The sequence below is a fragment of the Cervus elaphus genome, chromosome 19 (genome assembly GCF_910594005.1).
Source record: "Cervus elaphus chromosome 19, mCerEla1.1, whole genome shotgun sequence".
NCBI classification, from domain to species: domain Eukaryota; kingdom Metazoa; phylum Chordata; class Mammalia; order Artiodactyla; family Cervidae; genus Cervus; species Cervus elaphus.
The window spans coordinates 70,994,612-71,015,434 of record NC_057833.1 but is presented as its reverse complement, the minus strand read 5'-3'; the positions used below and the strand labels follow the sequence as shown (position 1 = coordinate 71,015,434).

The 20,823-nt window shown below is 45.5% G+C and overlaps 1 protein-coding gene across 4 annotated transcripts in view; it reads right to left on the bottom strand.

The window, feature by feature from the left end:
- The window catches only part of RUNX1 (RUNX family transcription factor 1), a 265,457-nt gene that overhangs the window by 90,511 nt on the left and 154,123 nt on the right, over nucleotides 1-20,823 (bottom strand). For 3 of the 4 annotated variants that reach the window (XM_043874705.1, XM_043874706.1, XM_043874703.1), the window contains exons 3-4: nucleotides 12,508-12,546; nucleotides 6,333-6,586 (exon numbers count right to left, since the gene is read on the bottom strand). In XM_043874705.1, the coding sequence (XP_043730640.1) occupies nucleotides 6,333-6,586; nucleotides 12,508-12,546 (293 nt within the window). The remainder of the gene's footprint in view (nucleotides 1-6,332; nucleotides 6,587-12,507; nucleotides 12,547-20,823) is intronic. The other variant, XM_043874704.1, reaches the window with a different exon arrangement.

Here is a 20,823-nt window from a genome sequence, read left to right as displayed (position 1 = left end):
CCCTTTGTGGCTCAGACGGTAAAGAATCTGCCTGCAATGCAGGAGACCCAGGTTTGATCCCCGAGTGGGGAAGATCCCATGGAGAAGGGAATGGCAACCCACTCCAGTATTCTTGCCTGCAGGATTCCACAGACAGAGGAGCCTGGCGGACTACAGTCTATGGGGTCGCAAAGAGTTGGACACAACTGCGTGACTAAGTACACATGCGTGCACACACACACGTGTAAAATTATAGATATTTAAATCATAAAACATTCACCTAATAAAGCCACATATAAGGTCATACGACACGGCTGGAATAAGGCTCACTATAGCAAGGGACTTGAAAAGCTATGGCTTCTCATGAATACAATCATCTCTTCTTAATTCTTCATATTTGAGAAACACAATGTCTTGTTTTTTTGTAAGTTTATAGCCTAACCCATTTTTCATTTGTCCAGACCTCCACCAATAGGCCTAAGAGGGTTGATTTTGCCTTTGAGGTGTTTAAACTTCTGCTAAAATGAAATCTGATTGCTACCACTGAATTGCTGACTATTCGTGAATGACTTACGCTCTCCCTTCACAATTAGTTCATCCTTATTGTCCCTACTTGATTCTATGATCTTGCTTTTCATTAGCACTGAATTGCGGTATGCAAGAGAAAAAAATCAGAAACATACCCTTGGCTTAATACTAACGACAAAATCATTAGACCTGAGAGAAGAGGGGTGCTCACTTTGATGTGCTGCTCTGATTTCAGAGCAAAATTTCAACACATTTTTATTCTGTGAGTCCCAGAGATGTCTTAACGTGGACCTGATAGATGACTGAGATTTTTTCCAAACCCAGATGGTGAAGAAGAATTCCTTCAGTGTATCTGAATGGAAATGGATTTCCTATCAGGACTATTAAAGTAAACTAGTAAGTAAATATTTTGACACTTAGGTGATTTTTTAAAAAGCGGGAATTCTAAGGCAAGACGCATGGCCAACGATGCTTCATGTAGGAGTGTCCATTTCTTGGTCATCATTTGATCCTTCTAAAAACTATTTTCTTGGTCAAAACTATTTCCACTGTTTGGATTTTTTAAAGTGGTCGTAGAATTTCAAATCAAAACAAGTTCTACTCATGATCACCATCTCCTATCACTTGCAATACCCCTGATTGGTATTTTCTCAGTCACTAGTGAAATGTGTGCTCATCATTCCAATTTTATAATCATTTTGGGGGTTTATTTTATATTTTTTAAACTTATTACAATAAATTTATAACAAAAATAAAGTATTCCATAACCCAATGTCCATAAACTGATAATGGACTTTAAAACTGTGATAGATGCATACAATTGATATTATCTCATCACAAAAGGGAATAAAGTTCTGATACATGCTACAACACAGATAAACCTTTGAAACAGTATATTAAGTGAAAGAAGCCATTCACAAGAGGTTCACACATTGTATGATTCCATTTATATGAATAATCTAAAATATGCACATCCACAGAGATAGAAAATAGATGACTGGTTGTCAGGGGCTGAGGGAGGGAGGAATTAGGAGTAATTGCTCATGGGTATAGGGTTTTATTTTTGAGTTGTGTTAATAAAGCATTCCACAGTGGTTATTCCTCCTCCTGTTTTCCACTTCCCTATTTTAACCTAATATTTGATACATAATTTTTGCAGGGGTAACACCTATTTTTCAGTCTTATTTTTCTGTCTGCATATAAGGCTGCCATGGCCCCCTTGTATGATAGAAAAGCCATGTTTCTCTAAATTCTCATCTTCATTGCCTGCTTAGTCATCACCCTTTCTCGTGTCATCTAGTTGACCATTTATTCCTTTCATTTCCTAGGGTGCTTCAGCTGTTGGAATCTAAGGACTATGACGGGGAAATTGAACCAACTCACTATAAGAGGTAGTCATCCTTCCGACCCCAGGACTGTACCAGGAGACTCAATTCTTATAGCAATAGGCAGGCATGTTCCTCACCTATTTATCCAACTTGCACTCTTATCTTTCTTTCCAGTCCTTTCCATCCAAATGTTGGACGTGTTTTCTATAAAGGAAATTTAAAAGCACAGCTATTTCTTCCCCAAGTACCCTCTAATTAGGTAGTTAGAGCCCATTATAAGTATGTTTGTTGCTCTTAAATTAAGAGCAGTAATATGACAATTCCCCTTTGTTTCAAAACCATTATTGAAATAAATCTCCTTGATCAGTTATGTAGTTATTGTTATAATTTTTTCTGTTGCCATGAAATAGACTTGCTTTATTCTGCTCTTTTCAGTCTCTTAAAAATCCACCCCCAGTCTGTCCCCCACCCCCAACTGTTTTCACTTCCCTCTGTAAAATTAGCTCACAATGTTGAAATGTCCTCCTTGAAAACATATTTTTACTTCCTCATCCCCATCTCCCTGTGATGACCTGGCGTCTCTGTTTTAATTCCACATTCAGTAAGTAAGTATACAGGGACCGGATCAACTGCATGGTTTTCAAACTGAATAACTCATTGTTGGTTAAAGAGCTTAAAATAAATAAATCTTGTTTTATAATTACCAAAATGTATTCTAAATCACCTTCCTCCCACTGGCCCCTCTCACAGTGCTCCATGTCTGTGCCTCACTCATCTTTTCAAAACGATCCTCATCAGTAATGTGGCAAATTCATGAGGCAGTCACCAAACAGAAATAGAGAGTAAAATCATCACGGTGGCTAAACAAGAAAAAGTTGTTGATGCTGGAATTTAAGACTAAAGAAATTAGGAGTTTAACTCCCTTTCCCATTTTTCAAACTGAAGCAGGAGTCCAAGATATTTCGGGGCTCAAAGATCATTTACTTGGCCTTTTATAGATTTTTCTTGGTGAGGAGGAGGGAAAGAATTAAATCCAGGAAAATTACATTAATAAAGAATATCTAATTGTTAGCAAGCATTCTTAGGCTAGAAAAATATTTTTAACTTAAAAACTAACATTTCTGTTAATTTGATATAGATTTTATCACTGATAGGCAATATGCAGAGAATTTTTTTAAAAAATCTAACTTCAAACAGAATAAAAGAAACAACTGGAATGAAAAGCTATAAACAATAGGTAAGGAAACACAAACGTTTACATTTTAACACAGACCAAACAGACAAGAAGAGACTTGCTGGCCAAAGGCTATCTCATTTTTTTTTTTTTTAACTTCTCTGTTTTTAAAGTATCAGGAAGTTGGGCAAAATATCAAGCCTCTTCTATATTACAGAACCTCCCCACACTGCTCTTGGTCAGCCTGTTCACGGCTGAAACTGGCATCTTAAACCAGCTCTAGTTAGGCTGAAATTATAGTCACAATTCATTTATTTCAAATTCCTTAAATTTCCAGTATTTTAAAGAAAGCTGTGGGGTGGAACTTAGCATTCAGTTGAGATGACATTTACTGCATAGCTAGGAGATCATGATCTCACCGACAGAAACGTTACTTCTTTCTTTCTTATGAAAAGAATATTACTATCAGCGGCCAAGGCCTCTCAACTTGCTGAAGGCATGTTTATGCCTTCGGACTCTGGTGTACCAGGGCCTAAATAAACTTTAATATTACAGTCTTACAAAACATATCCTAAGTCATCCAAACAGCTTTTTGACTGCTTTGATAACTAATAAGTAACAGGTAGCAAATTTAAGACTTTTCTCTGTGGTAAAATAGGGATCTCTCCTAGGCTAAAAAATAAAGGCAATTTCACCAGAGACACGGGGGCGTTGAGGATATTTTAGGGCCCAGGATAAGCAATTAGGATGGTTTTCATCTATTTTAAGGAAAACGCACACCTTTAAATCTCCTTTTAGTTTCAAAGATTAAAGCAGAGGATTTACACATATTCAGAAGATGCCTAAAGAATCATTTCAGTGCTCCTTCTCATCAATACCGGAAGACTTTATCATGGTTTTACATTTTCTCCTCCTTAGTATGAGGGATCTTAGTAATTCTTTAGTGCTTACCTTCTTAAAGAGGTTGTCTGGGGCTTACGTAAAATCCAAATTCTAAAGTAGTAATTTCTATAGAAAGTGCTTGGGAGGCAGGTAGTGCAAGATGAATACAGAGTGGAGTCAGGGGCACAAAAGTTTAGCTTGCTTTATTCCTAATCTTTGTGCTTGTTCCCTCACTGGTAGTTTTGCCTGCTCCTTCCGTTAGGCGGTGAGCAGGTCTCCTTTAGAAAGAGGCCCCTCTTCCTGGGGACTGGAGTGGCGACAGATTGTTCACCAAGCGGTCTGATTCCTCTACCGTCCTTTCCAAAGTTCTCAAGACCCACTTGAACTTTTTTCAAGAGGTTTGTACCTTGATCTTGAACCTAGAAACTATCACTCAGTAAAACAGATCTTTTTAAAACAGTGAATTGTCAAAAGTCATTTTAAAAAGGAAACCCCTAGGGTTTTTAAGATTTCTGCTAAAGGGAATTCCCTGATGGCTCAGGAAAGCAATTTATGTGATTTTTTTTTTCTTTTTTTCCATTCTTTTAGAAGGAAATACTTTCATTGGGTGGCTTGAGAAATGACCTGGCTCTAACTCCTTCAGATTCTTTCTTAATCAGTTAGTATTTGGGGTGTGGGTTCCCTAGCCGAGGAGGAGACAGGCAGAGGAGACTATGAGTTAGCCCAAAGGAAGCCACAGATCTCTGAGAACCCACACTCCCTTGGTGTGTCCAGGGCACCTGGTTTAAAGGACCCTCGGGTTGATTGTCAGCCTGTCTCCTCCCCTCTGCACTTATCTGCAAGTGACCCAGGGCCCATCCCTGTCAGAGCCGAGGAGGTCTGCCTGCTGAGTCTGTTTATATACAGGGATTAGAGTGATTTAAAATTGAAATGGGCTCCCAACCCAAATCTACAGAGGTGGAGGAAGAGACAGGAAAGAGTCCAGCAGCTGCTCAGACTCATCCTCCTTTCTATCCTCCTCAAAAACTCTTCTTTCAGAAAATTGAAGCAATTCTATACAGGCAGCCAACTGCACTTTTTGTTTGTTTTAAAAACTATAATCTAAGTTTGGAAGGTGTCTAAAGCTTAAAAAAAAAGAACTCCGATAGTTAACTTGTATTTTAAAAAGTGAACATTTATTCATTGTAACTAGTTAAAAATCCATCCCAGGCTTGGAACCATAAAAAACTTTAATCTCCCCTTAAAGAGAACAATTATGTAGCCAGATTAAAAAAATAACAAAAAAAAGAGTAGCTGATCTTTATAGCTTCCACCCCCCACCCCTTGCCTGCCTTAGCCCCTTTAAAAGAACAGGAAATGACAGCACTGATTGTATTAAAAAAGCTGCCCCTTCTTCAACCCACCCAAGACAGAAGAACTGAATCCCTACCGCCGAAATGAAACGTCTTCTGTTTGCTGCCAGGGGTGGTGGGACGGTTGTTTAAAAACGCCCGGGGTTGTTTATATAGCCCCTTTGAAGGCCAAGGTTTTTCAAAACAGCTGAAAGCTAGCGCAAGATGAGGGGTGAAAAGTGAACGCGGACCTCTGAAGTTAAAAGGCTGAAGTTTCCCGGTCCACGTCGCCGCCCCCCTCCCCTCAAACAGCAAAGTAGGCGGATGAGACCCCCAGGCTCACGGCAGCCCGCCTTGCCTCCTTTCGCTGACCCGGGGCTTCAAGCTAGGAGAGCCGGCGATAACGTTCAGGAGGGTTCCCGGAAAAGAAACAGGATTCGCTACTTGCGGCTTCTGGCAGGAATAGGCTAGAAGCTCAAAACAAAACAAACAAACAAAAAAAACACTCCTCCGAAAACTTTTGCAAGCTTAACAGAGTCTGCCGTGGACTTTGAACTTGCTAATTCCTACAGTGCTGTTAAAGAGGGGGTGGATGTGGGGAAAAGCCCAGAGAGTTTTCCTGGTCTAGTTTCTTCTCCTGGACCCAAAGGTATATCAGAGTATCTCGATTTTATTTCCTGAAGCCTTCTTCAGAAGGGCTTGGTTGTCAAGTACGGAGCAGACAGACTGGGTTCCGGCCGGGTTATAACTTTTCCTACTTTGGATCAAAGCGAAGGACCGCTGCCCGGGGAGGAGGTCCCGCCGGCTCCGTGGACTTCTTTGGGGTGGGGGGCACCCTGATTTTTTTCAACCATCCCCCGGAGGCCGCGGCGGCCGACTGAGGCGGGCCCCTCCACCTCCGCCCCCCCCACCCCGGCCCGGACCCACCAAGGGTCGCCACGGCAACACAGCATCCCCCTTGTGCGGAGCGCAGAGGGATGGACCACGGGCCTCCGCGCCGGCCCCTTTCTAGAAGCCGGCCCCGCCTGCCTGGCCGCGGCCCTCCCCGACCGCCCCGGCGATCGACCGGCCTCTGCGTGTCCTCCCGCCACCCGCTCCGGCCCGAGTTACCTTGAAAGCGATGGGCAGGGTCTTGTTGCAGCGCCAGTGCGTGGGCAGCACGGAGCAGAGGAAGTTGGGGCTGTCGGTGCGAACCAGCTCGCCCGGGTGGTCGGCCAGCACCTCCACCATGCTGCGGTCGCCGCTCCTCAGCTTGCCGGCCAGGGCGGCGCCGGCGTCCGGGGCGCCCAGCGGCAGCGCCTCGCTCATCTTGCCCGGGCTCAGCGCGGTGGAAGGCGGCGTGAAGCGGCGGCTCGTGCTGGCATCTACGGGGATACGCATCACAACAAGCCGATTGAGTTAGGACCCTGCAAACAGCTCCTACCAGACGGCGACAGGAGCGCGGATCTTCAGCAAGCAGCTCCCGGGAGACCAACATACAAGATCAGGGGCCTTTATTGATGCAAGGTGGCTGGGGGAGAGGGGGAGACTAAGTTACGAACAGTCCAGGAAGGCGGAAAAAGTTCTAGTTCTGACGATCGGCCTCAGCTCAGACCCGGGCACCGACCGCTTAGTGCTTTAAAAAGTGGGCGACCAGAATCCAAAGTCAAGTGCCAAGGGACCCTATCTTCTTCCGAGTCTTGCTTTGAGAGTTTGAAGTTTCAGTCTTTGGCTGTTACAGAAGTTCCCGGAGGCAAAATTTCCCATACACTTCCTAAACTATTTATGCGGAGAGCAGAAGGACCAGCAAATACGGGATTTGGAAGTTCCAGTAGTTAATTGCCTGTCAGTTCTTTTTTTTTCCCCCAGGTGAGTTTTGTCTAAAGTCCAAACACAAGAGAAAATACACGAGTGTCTTCAAATACGGCGCCACTTTTTATTCATGCAAAACTGGCTTCGGTCCTCAAAAGCGAGAGCTGAGACTTCCAAAAGGTCCTGCTTCTAATGTATGTGCACATATATATATATAAACATATACATATGCTCTACTTCATAAAATATTTACAATACAATCTGTAGAGAATTTAAACACAACAGAAACCCATTAATGTTCGCTGCAGGGTTTTGTTTTGTTTTGTTTTGTTTTTTTCTTCTCTAAGTAGCCTTGAGAATCAGCTTCAGTAGTTGAAGGGCTGGGCGAGAAGGACTTGTCATGTTTTCAATAAATTCTGGCAAAATGCTCAGTTCAGAAAATTCAAGCTTTATCAAAGAAAAAGCTAATTAAAAAAAAAAAAGTCCAAGTCGATGACACTCAGGGTTCAGCTCTCCACATCTGAGAACTCGGGTTTGGGGATGTTGGTTAAGTTTGTGGCTGATCCTGTGGTTTGGTGGGAGGTGAGCTGCAGCGGAGTCAGACGCACGCAGGCACGCACTCTTCGGAAGCCAGCCGCCGTCTACATCGACTGCGGTGAGTCAGCCCCGACTCGGGCAGTAGCGAGACGAGCTTCCTCCAACGTCGCCCCAGCGCCGGCCGGGTGAACTGCCCGGACGCGCCAATTTACCCACACTCACCGCGGAACCGCAGCAGGTGGAGCGAGCCCTGGCGAGAAAGGCTCCGCAGCGCAGATCGCAACAGACGGGGCGGCTCGAGTTACACAAGCACGCACACCCTGCCACGCACACGCGCCACTTCACCACTCGCCACGAAGCCCGGCGCACTCTCTCCCGCTGTTGTCAAAAGACACAACCGGAGAAAAGTTCACACCCAGGAAAGAAATGGAACCATCCAGCCAAGAAACCAGTTCATTCAAAAGTAGGAAAAGGCAAAAAACAACAACAACAAAAAAGCCCCCCACACAAAAATCAAAATTGAAGTTCCAACGCGGTTCTAGGAAAAACGGCAAAGATTGACTTTTCTTCTGGCGTCCCCAGTATCCCCAGCAAGAGGTGCCTGCCGGCGCAGGGCCGGGCAGCGTGGTGCCCTGGCTGGGTCCGGCCGCGGGGCGCTCGTCCCGCCTGCGCCCGCTGGCTCTATGAATGAGAGTGCCTGGAAATGAACGTGCTTTTACTGTAAGCCCGGCCCGAGGAATTCCATTCCCTCAGCTCGTTTGCATAGGGGCGGCCGCCGGCCAATCACAGGCCTTTCCGGTATCAGGCAGGGCGCGGCTCGGTGCCGCGGGCTCCTGGAATTGGCCCGCGCGCCCCCGCCGCCGCCGCGCGCTACTGTACGCGGCCGGGGTGGAGAGTCCACCGCTGCTGCGGTGGCCACGCCGCGCTCCCCGCATCCACATCCCCGCACGCACGCTCTCTCGAGACCCCCATCCCGGTGCGGACGGCGGCTCTACGGCTTTGCACACCCGCGGGCTTGCGCGGCCGGCAGTCCGACCGCCCCGGGGGTCTGCCGTGAGCGGCCGCGCCAGGGGCGGCCGTGGTTCGGAGACCCAGGAGGTGGAGCAGAAGGCCGGTCGGCCTGGGGAGGACTGGGGCCGCGCGCTGAGCCCCGAATGGTCTGGGCTCAGAGATCTGCCGGAGGTCGGGCCGCGCGCTGAGCCCCGAATGGTCCGGGTTCAGAGATCTGCCGGAGGGAAGCGTCCCGCGAGTCATGGAGATAGATGAAGCGGCCGCCGCTAGGCTCCCGAGACCCGGGGGCCGGACGGCCCTGGCGGCCCCAAGGCCTCCGCTTTCCCGGCGTGGATGGGATTCGGCCGCGAGGGGGCCGGGAAGGGCCGAGGGCCCAGCCCGGGGAGCCGCTCGGCGCCGGTTGGCAGCCGCGGCAAAGTGACGCTGATTGATTTACTGAGGCCAGACGGTGGTCGGTCTCCACGACCTGCTTTTTGTGTGTTTTCTCTCTGGGTTTGTTTTCTTGGTGTTTTTTGGTGCGTCTTGACGCGGCGCGCCTCGCTCAGGTGGGGTTGAACTTAGCGGCCAGCGAAGGAGTTCGGTAGTTCAGAAAAGACCCCCAAAGAACAAGCGACTGGAAGGAAAGTGGAAAGCCTCCGGGCGGAGTTCCGCCGCAGGGCCCAGGTCGTTCGCGCCCCGCACCCACCTCCGGCTCCCCGGAAACGGCCCCCCGGCTCCGCTCCCCGCCCCCGCGCGCGCGCGCGCGCCAGCCGCCCCGGGACCTGAAGCCACCCCGGCTCTGCGCGCGGGCGGGAACATTCCCCCCGCTCCCGTCCCCGCGGCGCCGCGGGCATTTTCGCGGAGCTTAGAGGGGCCCCGCCCCCCCCCCCAACCACCCGGCCGCGGGGCTGCTCCCCCAACCTCGCGGAGCCCACCGGGTCCCTCCCTAGGGGGGAGGGCGCTCATCCACTCTCCCCCATCTCCTGGCACGGAGCCCTCCACGTCGACTCCGCCCTGGGCGGGGGTCCTTCGCCCCCCCCCGGGGGGGTGAGGGACCCTCCCTTCCTACCCCCCGCCTTGGTTCCCCCTGCCGACGCGCGATTTGGGGGTGCCGGAGCGCTGCCGCTGCCGCTCCGGCCTCCCCAGGGTTCCAGCGCCAAGGGGCCTGCCAGAGGCGGGGGCCGTGACGGGCCAGCCCGCGGAGGCCTTTCCGGGCGCCGCGGCCGCTTCCCTCGCCCCAGGCCGGGAGAGGCCGGGCGGCTCGGCGCGGGCGCCAGGGGGCAGCAGGCGCCCGGCGGCCGGCCTGCGCGCCGGGGAACGCCCCCGACGGCGCGGCTGTCGCGCCGTCCTTCTGGCGGCCTTTGGGTCTCCGGTAGGAACTTCAGCTGGGGAAGAAACGAAAGGAGAAACGGCGGCCGGGTCCTGCCTGCACGGCCCCATTCCGTCTCCCGACCCCGTATCCCAGCGTCCCGGAGGGCAGCAGGGGAACCTTCGGGCAGGGGTCCCAACTGTCCCGACTCGCGCGCATCGGGGTCTTTTTCTCCCGAAATCCCTTGGCCGTCCCCTCCGTCAGCTGGTCCCAGCCGTAGGGGCTGCGGGCGTCCCGGGCGCCCTGTGGCCCGGCCCCCTCCTTCAGGCCCCGAATCTCGCCTGGTGCGCCCGTCCCCTCGCTCCTCTCGCTCGGGAAAACCTGGGACATTCCGGAACTTCCAGCACTCAGCTGTATTTTGTTTAATGGGTCTGGGGGTTGCGGGGTGTCTCAAAACGCCTTTGTACTTTCTTTAAAAGTAATTTTTGAAGAAGCCTAATTTCAGACATTGCAAGTGTGAAGACCCCCACCCCCACCCCACACTATTCTCTCCACCCGGGCCGAGCGATCCCAAATACCGAGCAGTCCCCAGAGCCCCTCCACCGTCTGCGCCGGAGTTCCGGGGCCACACAGTCTCTCTTCTGCGCCCGGGCTCGACGCTGCCCGCTCTAGAGACGAGTTCGGGCCGAGTGAAATCTTTCTGCTTGGGCTCGAGTGTATTTCCTCAGGAGCCGATCAAGTGCATCCCCATAGACCCCCGAGGACCGGGGCTGGGGGGACTCAAAGAGTGTGGTGGAGGCAAAAATGGGCTCTGCCTCGGAGGATGTAGCGGTCGGGGGGTGGGGGGTAAGCCGCCTGCTCGGAAAGCTCAGAGAAAGCTCCTCTGGGGCTGCGACCGTTTGCCTGAAACCCTCAACCCTGCGAGGGGCCGCGGGCGCCCCACGCAACGCGGTCTTCCAGTGGGGATCAGGTTTCCTTAGTAAGAGAAGAGGCTTAGCGATAGATGCACCCGGTTCAGACGCTGCTCAGCTCAGAATCTCAACCAGCAAATCCCAAGTTCGAACTCCGACAACGACGGTGGCAGCAAGGAAAGCTGCTGCTGATTTTATTTGAGTGGGGCCGCCGGGCATTGGGGGTTCTCAGCACCGTGCACAGGCTGTAACTGCGCTAACGGGGTGCACGCTTTGAAAATCAGCAACAAAACACACCGCCCCTCCTTATCGAGGAACTAAAATAAATGGAAAGCTGGCAGCCTGGGACCCAACTAAGTGGGTATCGTGAACCCCTTAATCTAAAGGGCTTTGTACCTAGAGCGTATGGAGTTGACTAACACCATGTACTCATTTTCCACCAGGAGCGCTCATTTAAGCGGCGATGTAGAATCTCCCTTCCCCTTGCTTTTCTAAGAGAAAAGGAAAGGAAACATTTCTGTATACACTCGTGTAGTGTTACCCTGGAATAATACTAATATTTGCTTTTGTCATAATACAATACAAAATTTACAACGAAGCAATATGTTGGGCGGATGGATGCTGTGTGACAGATTCTTCCAAATTTGCTGCATGGGGGAAATTTCCAAAAGGCTCCTAGTTGATTGAATGAAATGTGAGTTTTCACAGTGAATTGAAAAATCAGTATTTGCTTAGCTGGAAGGGGAAAATAAAACAATTTCACTGAAAACAGCTTATTGACTTTTTTTCCCCTACAACTTTAGGTAAATATATAATGATGGGGGGGTCTCAGAAAACATTTAAATATTACACATTTTTTACTCTTTCAAAACGCTCGCAAAAATAAGAATCTCAACCATTCTCTTAAAATCCCCTCTGTAATATATTTCTAAAATTACATTCCTAAAAATGTAACATTTCTAAAAGAATTATTTCTGTTTTCAGTGACCATTTTAATGAAAATAAAAATCAGAGAATGTATTTTGCTAGAGGTGGACCACATTAGTTGGTTCTAATAGCACAGGGAATGAGAACAATTTTGATGGAGACTGACATACATGTAAATGTATGTATAATATACATTGTCCGGTTTTCAACATTGGAATTTAAATAATTAAACATCCCTTTCTCCCAGTGGACTTGAGATGATTTCACTTTTGAAATATAATTACTTTGGGGGACCAGATTCCTTCGTTTTTGCTACATCCTTCCTCTGTGTGAACGTTTCCATGGGATCCTGTGGTTGATAAGATGACTATTTCACAAACTTTATAAATCAATTTACAAGTCACAAGTAACAAACTGAGGAAGAATTTAAATTAATCTTTTTAAAAATTAGGGATGCTTAATAAGCATTTTGCTCTTAAAAATTTTGCATTAGCACTGCTATAGCAAAAGTAATAAACAAGGTTATAACACATAGAAGCCAAGCTTTTTTTTTTTTTTTTAGAGAGAGTCATATATAGTCATTTAATAACAGCACAATGCACCTGTGGTAAACGCTGTAGAACCAAGGGTATCATTTAAGGTTTCATTGGAATGTTTTATATGTTTGACATTTATAGTATGGAAAACAGCTTTTAAATATTTCTGAATCAGCAAAAATAAATGTCTTGATTATTGGGGTTAATAGAGATACATGGATAAATGTAATATATATGCATATATGAATATGCATGTAAAGAATATAATTTAGAATCTAACATACCGTGAACGTCTCTAGATGGATTCATTCCATGTACACATTCTGAAAGAGTAGAAAATAGGAAAATAAAAATAATTGTGTGAATACATTGACAGCAAACACCAAATTTACTGAAGTTGATTAATTGTAATTGGAACCAATGCCAGTGTGAAAACTAAATCCCCTCTCTCATTTTTTTTGGGAGCTTGTTGCCTCTCACACTTTTTAGCACTGGAGATTTTTATAGCATATTGTCCAGCTTTGTGTCAAAAATAACTTAAAACAGTAAATCATCATATAAAAAATGAACTGTTACATATGCATATGGTTTTTATGTACCTTCTACCAATGTCTCCCCTTGCTAGTTAATACTGAAGTCTTTATCATTCATAGAATCACCTCTTTTAAGCTCTATGTGGGATGCAAATGTGATTTATTTCATGAACCTTAAAAACACATTTGGATAATGTAGGGGTGGATCACAATTCAAAGTGAAAACCAAACCCAAAGGGGAAAGGTGGGGGGGGGTATAAATTAGGAGTTTGGGATTAACATATACACTCTATAAAATACAAAATAGATAATCAATAGGGACCTACTGTATAGCATATGGAACTCTAGTCAATATTCTGTAATAACCTATATGGGAAAAGAACCTGAAAAAGAATGGATATATGCAAATGTGTAACTGAATCACTTTGCTGTCCACCTGAAATTAATACAACATTGTAAATCAACCATACACCAATGTAGAATAAAAATTAAATTAAAAAAAATTATTGTTTATAGGTAAGGAAAAACAAACAACATCAAAAGCTCTCAAACCCTAACTTAATACAAAAACATTAAAAAATCTGTGCCAAAAAAAAAAAAAAAATCTGTGCCATACTAGAAGCTAAATGCAAAAAAGTAAAAATATGAATAGTTTTCAAAGTGATAAAAATAACAATTTGGAATATATCTTCTAAAAGAAACTAGTAGACAAACATTATAACCATTTACTTCCAATAATAAAATATTTTAGAAATATTTTCTTCCCACTTGATTTCCTTTCCTTCTCTTTGCTAGGAGGGCGGATTGCTTATACTGAAAGCTTGTATTCTTAAAGTGACAGCGATATCAATTGTTACTGAAAATAATTGTCATGATAATTTCCACATATGGATCACTTACTATATACTCCTGCATGTACAATTACAGGTAAAGTCACAGGTAAATCCACTAAGCAAAGCCATATGAAGCTATTTCTCTTTCCCTTGTATATCTATGTATAATGTTCTGAATTTGAAATGATTTCATCAGCCTTGTTATGGATAATGGTCAGAACTGAATGATTAACATGGAGGAAATAGCATTTTTCAAAGCCTTAAGATTTCAACATTTCAAATACTGCAGACCTAGAGCTTTCAACTCCACTGCACAATATTAGTATAATATTGCTTAAATAAAACCTTTAAGAAAGGAGGTAATTATTTCAGATTTCCAGATGCTGTTTAAATAGGCAGGAGAACAAGATTTTCAGCTCCTTAGTTTTATGTTTTTGCTAAGCAAAAAGGGCAACTGAAATAATAAGGGGTTCTGAAGGACTGCCTGTGATGAAAAATGAAAAGAATTAAGTATGTATAGTCTCAAAGGAGGCTTCCCTGGTGGCTCAGCGTTAAAGAATCCGCCTGCCAATGCAGGAGTCGTGGGTTCGATCCCTGAGTTGGGAAGATACCCTGGAGAAGGAAATTGTAATCCACTAAAGTATTCTTGCCTGGGAAATCCCAGGGACAGAAGAGCCTGACAGCCAGAGTCCTTAGAGTTGCAAAGAGCTGGACACGACTTAGCAACTAAACAACAAAATTCTCAAAAGAGCCTTCTTAAAGACACATACACACAAGATTGTCGTTTACAAGTACATAAAGTGACTCCATAAAAGTTTTTTAAAAACAGAGCAGAGAAAGAGTTATTTGCACTAATTGTGAATGATAAGGCAGAAAATAACAAATACACCCTGAAGTTAATAAGTTTAGTTTTAATAGGTGTGGGGGCTGGGGGAAATTCACAGCGGTAAGATTGACCAGACAGCTGAGTTTATGCTAAAGAGACCTAACAGAATTAACCACCCTGGAAATTCTCTCCTGAGACCCTGAGAAGCCTTTCCATGTCTGAGATTGAGAAATAGGAGAAGCAGAGTGGAAAGGCAAGTGTTTTGTCTACACACCTAATATTTCAGTAATTCTGAGAGAAGAGCCAAGATTTTTTTTTTTTAACCTAAAAACAAAGGCAGAAGTGAGAGGATTTTGAAAGGTGTGCAGCGGTCTGTTGAGAGCTTTTTTCGTTTGTCCTGTGCCAGTAGCTTCAAGGAGACAGCATGCATCATTAAGTTGGGGGGTAAGAGGGAGAGAGAGGAGGTGGGTGTCTGTACCTGAAGTCACACCTGTAGGAATTTGAAATGATTTGCCCAAGGAGTTGTTAATGATGCTAGAACCTGAACTGTAAGAGAAGACAGGTCTTGGGTATCACAACAGTGAGAGATGACTTTGGCCAGCGCTCCCTTCCAGTCTCTCCACGGCTGCTGTGTGCCAGGCCGTGGCCAAAAAGGCTACCTTGCCTGATTTATTCCTGGCAACAACACTATTCTCATTCCCATTTTACAGACCAGAAACCTTACACTTGGAGAGTTTAGGAAATCTGCCCAAAGTTACTTCACTCTTGATTTCTGGACACGCACACATTCTCATCCCTGCATCTGGGTCTACACATGTGATGAGCTATGTTTCTTTTTGACCACAACTGTGTATTTTTATCAGTGCCTTTTTAGCCTTCTGAATGATTCAACTCTGATCTCATCTTTGACTTTTATCCTCCCTTGTCTCAAGGTCTCTATCAGAAAATAGCCCTGAAATTCTTTACTGAGCAGAATCGCCAAGTATTTAGGATTCATATCCTGAGGTTATTTCCGGCCATCTACAAAGTCTGAGAGCAGGTCAAGGTCCCTTTGGGCCAATAAGTGAGAGCCGTGGAGTATCAAGCTGCTGATGGACGCGTGTGTAGAGTCCAGGAAGCTGGAGGAAGGACACACAGGGGTTGACACCATCTGGTGGACTTTGGAAAGACCTGATTCTTGGTTAGAAGTGATATTGATTTGACTCTTGGAGGCCATGTAGATTTTTACCAGGTGGTCAGTAAGGCTTGGGGGGGCCTGGGGAGTTGGGAGAGAAGGCTTTCCAAGCAGAAGGATGAGCATGAGAGAGGCAGAGATGACATTATGACACAGGCCCACAGCATAGTTGGGGTGTAAGTTGGGGATCAGGTTGGGGTGTGGCAGTTTGTAGGTGACAGCGCTGGCAGACACAAACACAGACAGGTCAGAGGCAGCTTACACAATCTAAAGCAACCTGAACTTCAGTGTGAGGGCAGCGGGTTCTCTCAGAGCCCGGAAATCTGGGAAATAACATGATGGACACATATTTTAGGAAAATAAATCTATCAGAGGTGGATAGGTGAATTAGACGGAGTAGAGAAGGAGCAAATGAGCTACAACCTTGCCAAGCAAGACTCGTGAGCATTTAGGTGAAAAAAATGGGGACAGAAAAGGGGGGAGGGAAGTGAGGGAGAGGGAGGGATCTTCCCCCATTTCCTGCCCACGTGCCATTAGGAGCAGTCAAGACCAGTGAGGATGGGGTGGAGGTGGACACCAGCAATCAGCTTGGAATGGACAGGACAAGATGCTGGTAGAATAAACAAGAGGAACCAGTGTTGTGTAAGCTGTGAAGTTGGTGATCATTTGCTAGCTTGGCCGCAATAGCAAAGTAGCACACCAAAGACGCCTTCCCCTCCTCTTATTGTTTTGGGGAGACACCGCCTGCGTCCTTATGAGTCTCTGTTTCTGGGGTTCAGGAGCAGGAAGCCACACCCCTAAGTCCCTGTCCTCCAAGAGTCCTATCTGTGATAAGGCTGATAGTTTGACGTCTGTCTGCTCCGCTTGTTTGCCGGTCTCACAGTTGGTTCTGGATCACGGGAGGACAAGGGTGTCTTGTATTGGCCTCTGTCAAGCCACCCCTGTAACTGTCCCCTTCTCTTCTGATTTCACCCTCAGCCCCACACAAACACATAACCACTAGGGTCTGAACACTTTGCCAGGGAGGTTCCCTCCTCTTCAAGTCCTAGACAGCCCCATGTAAGCAATGTGTACCCCAAGCCCCTGGGAACCAGGTCAAGGGCAGACTCTGATTCAATAGGTTTGGGGGTGGGGTGGGGACTGAGGTCCTGCATTCCCAGCAAGCTCCCTGTGATACCACTGCTCCTGGTTCAAGGGCCCTACTCAGAGTTGGCAAGGCCAGCTGCTTGGTATCCGCAAAAATGGTGCCCAGCACCCAGTAGACTGTAGTATTGAAAAGGTGTTTGTAAACAAAGTGCAAATCAACATGAAATATCTCTCCCATTGGATTTTTGAAATGAATGTGATGGACTGAATGTCTGTGTCTGCCCCCCCTCAAACTCATATGTTGAAGCCCTAAACCCTAATGTGATGATCTTAACAGGTGAGGCCTTTAGGAGGTCATCGGGTTTAAATGAGGTCATGTGGGTGGGGTGCTCACGACAGACTTAGTGCCCTTGTAGGAAGAGACTGGAGCCTTTCCCTCTCCCTCTCCCTGTCATGCAAGCACACAGCAAGAAGGCAGCCAAGTATTAATACAAGCCAGGAAGAAGGTTCTCACCAAAACACAACCATGCTGGCATTCTGATCACGGACTTGCAGCTGCCAGAACTGTAAGAAATAATTTTCTGTTGTGTAAGCCACCCAGTCTATAGTATTTTGTTACAGCAGCTGGAGTTGCCCAAGGCAATCATGATTACTGAAGCTCCCTTTGATGAGTGCATCAAACCTCACACTGAAGTCTTTACATGCATTATTCCATTTAGCCTTCTAGCAGTAAACAGCCCACCATTATTCCCTTCATTTTACAGATGAAGAAACTGAGATGCAGTTATTGGCCAGTTTGCCTCTAGATTGCCAGTCATAGCCAGCCAACTCAACCACCTTGCAAGATTCACATCATTACGTCATTGTCACTCAAACTTCTTTACTAGTTTTTGACCATTTGCCTTTAAACCCTGTGGGCATCTCTCTTATTCTAGAGCAGCACTGTCCACTAGAAATGTAATATGAGCCATATATGTAATGTAAAATTTTCTAATAACCACATGGAGAAAGTAAAGAGAAATGGGTGAAATTAATTTTAATAATAAATTTAACTTAGTACAGCCCAAACGATTTCAACATGTAATCAATATTAACATCGTTCATAAGGTATCTTACATTATTTTTCTTTTAGTAAGTTTTCAAATTCCTATATGTATTTTGTATTCACAGTGTATCTCATTTCAGTCTAGCTGTGTTTCAAGCCCTCAAATGTCACAAGGCTAGTGGCTACTGTACTAGACTGGGCAGTTCAAGGGCGACCACTCAAAACACAATTCCCTCTGAAGAGCAGTTTTGCTGCTATTCAGCTTGTGTTCAAACGAGCCCTGTTTATAACCTGCTATTAGCAAAGGCCATTAAGTAATGCATCTTTCTTGACTCATATTTTCTCTCCGAGCTGTCCTGAAGCAAAGTTCAGAATTTTATTACAGCATCACTTGATTGGCTGTGTCGTAAGGACACACACATACACGGTGAAAACAACTAAGCTGCAAAGGTTAGGGACCACTGTCGTTGCCACTAATGCATTTTCACAGCCATGGATGAGCTACAGGTCTGCCTCATGCATTGCTCGTTTCCACTTAAAGTTTACCAGCTGCTGATGGCACAGCCTATACAATGTGCTTTGGTTTCTTCGACTCTGAAAGAATACTACTAAGGAATCTCTTGACCCTTTCTTTTCCAACATGCTTGTGTTCTATGAAATTCATACAGGCAACATGTATTAGAACAAAAGGTTTTATGTTTACCAGCTCATGACTTCGAAACAGAATTGCAAAGTGATTGAGGGATATTCTCAAATAGTGGCTGACTGCTGAAAAATCGATGCTTTCAAATTGTAGTGCTGGAGAAGACTCTTGAGAGTCCCTTGGACTGCGAGAAGATCCAACCAGTCCATCCTAGAGGAAATCAACCCTGAATATTCATTGGAAGGACTGACACTGAAGCTGAAGCTCTAATGCTTTGGCCACCTGATGTGAAGAGCTGACTCATTGGAAAAGACCCTGATGCTGGGAAAGATTGAAGGCAAAAGAAGAAGGGGGCAGCAGAGGATGAGATGGTTGGATGGCATCACCAACTCAATGAACATTAGTTTGAGCAAACTCTGGGAGATAGTGGAGGACAGGGAAGCCTGGCGTACTATAGTCCATGGGGTTGCAAAGAGTCAGACACCACTTAGTGACTGAACAACAGCAAATGAACAGGTTTATTTTGAAATACTGCATATAGGTTTTAAAACAAAACAAAACCACTCAAGATATCAAATTTGCTAGCCATTTTCCAGTTGAAATAATGAGTTCACATCAGTGGTGAGTCAGCTTCTGGCCTCAGTTATGGAGTGGGTCCACCTGTTTTTCTTCTAGTTCTCAGAAGCAACAACAATGAAGAAATATGAAGCCAGGTTTGTTAACAGAAACTACAGGCCCTGCCTCATTGCTTTGGTTCCTTGGGGGCTATTGGAATCTTTGAAGGTCTAAGCATCTCTTAAGAACCAGCACCCCTGGTTTCCACCCCTTGGTGTTGTGGGTTGGATGGGACCTAAACCTCCCCCACATTCTCTTTTTTATTGTTGTTGTTTAGTTGCTCAGTTGTGTTCCACTCTTTGTTGACCCTGTAGACTGCAGCACGCCAGGCTTCCCTGTCCTTCACTGTCATTTTCTGCTCTTTAAATGGAAGGCTGAGAAACCACTTATGACACATAAAATTAGTTCTCGGAGTGATTTCCCCCATCCAAGCTCTATGGAAAGTACCCAAGTGTCTAGGAGCTTCTTAAAGTCCACTACTCTTGAGAAACACACTTGAGTGTATACACTTTTCTATGGCTTTGAGTCCCCTAACTGGGGAATGTGACAGCAGTCAAGTTTTCTAGCAGATCACAGAAGTAGCTTCTATTTAAAAAACATTACGTCTAGAGTCTGCTTTAGTTTAGACATTTTAATTAGTATATTTAAAAGCATTTCTGCCACTATGAATTAGAAACAAAACACAGATTTTCTACAAATTTATGGTTACCAGGGGATGGGGTAGGAGGAGGAATAAACTGGAGATTGGGATTGACATATATGCACTACTAAAGATTAAATAACCCGCTGTATAGCACAGGGAACTCTACTCAATACTCTGTAATGACCTACACTGGAAAAGAATTTAAAAAGAAAAAAAAAAGTGGAGTTTATACCTGATTCAATTTGCAGTATACCTGAAACTAACATGTTATAAATCAGCTACACTCCAATAAAAGTAACATAAACACAAACAAAAGAACCCCCAAACAAACTAAAAAGAAACAAAACACAAGTTTTCTAAGTTGAGGAAAGAACAATAAATGAGAATGTCTGAATGAATATTTAGGAATTTCAGTTGTCCTTTCCCAGGGTTCCTTCAACAGGGAACTCTCCTCCCCACAGCAAACACTTTATTTTATTCTTTGTGCATATAATTTATCTTTACTCTCTCACTTATGACAAGGGAAGGTCTGACTCTTTTCCTTCTGCATCACTTCTGTTTAAAAATAGCTAGGTGAGTCAGTTTAACTGGTTCTTGAACTGCTAGACACAGGGAGGAGGGTTGGAGGTTAACTGTAGGTCTGTTTGATTAGTCACTTTGTGCTGGTCTCAGTTTCCTCCTCTGAAAAATGAGAGCCATGGACAAGCTTTTCCAGTTTTGTATTTAAGTGCCGCTTGGAACTGTGAGAAATTGACCTGGTCTGATACTGAATGAGGTCAGCATATGGCCGGAGTGAACTTGGATTTTGAGTGGGAAGGGGAAAGAAAAGAAAAAGGAAAACATAGGATCAACTCAAGACAACACATTTTAAGAATGTTACCAGTTTACACAGGGTTCCTCCAACTGCACATATGTCATTTCTAGTCCTGCAAGCAGGCCTGAGAAGCTGCGATTTAAATACACACACAAATAACTTTGAGATTCTGCACCTTCTAGAAAAAAACAAAATACATTGCTGTTCTGTACTATATTTTACATAGGGCTGAGATCAGAGAGGCGCTAGCAGTAAAGAACCCTCCTGCCAACGCAGGAGGCATAAGAGGAAAGGATTCGATCCCACAAGGATTCGATCCCTGGGTTGGGAAGATCCCCTGGAAGAGGGCACAGCAACCCACTCCAGGATTCTTGCCTGGAGAACCCCA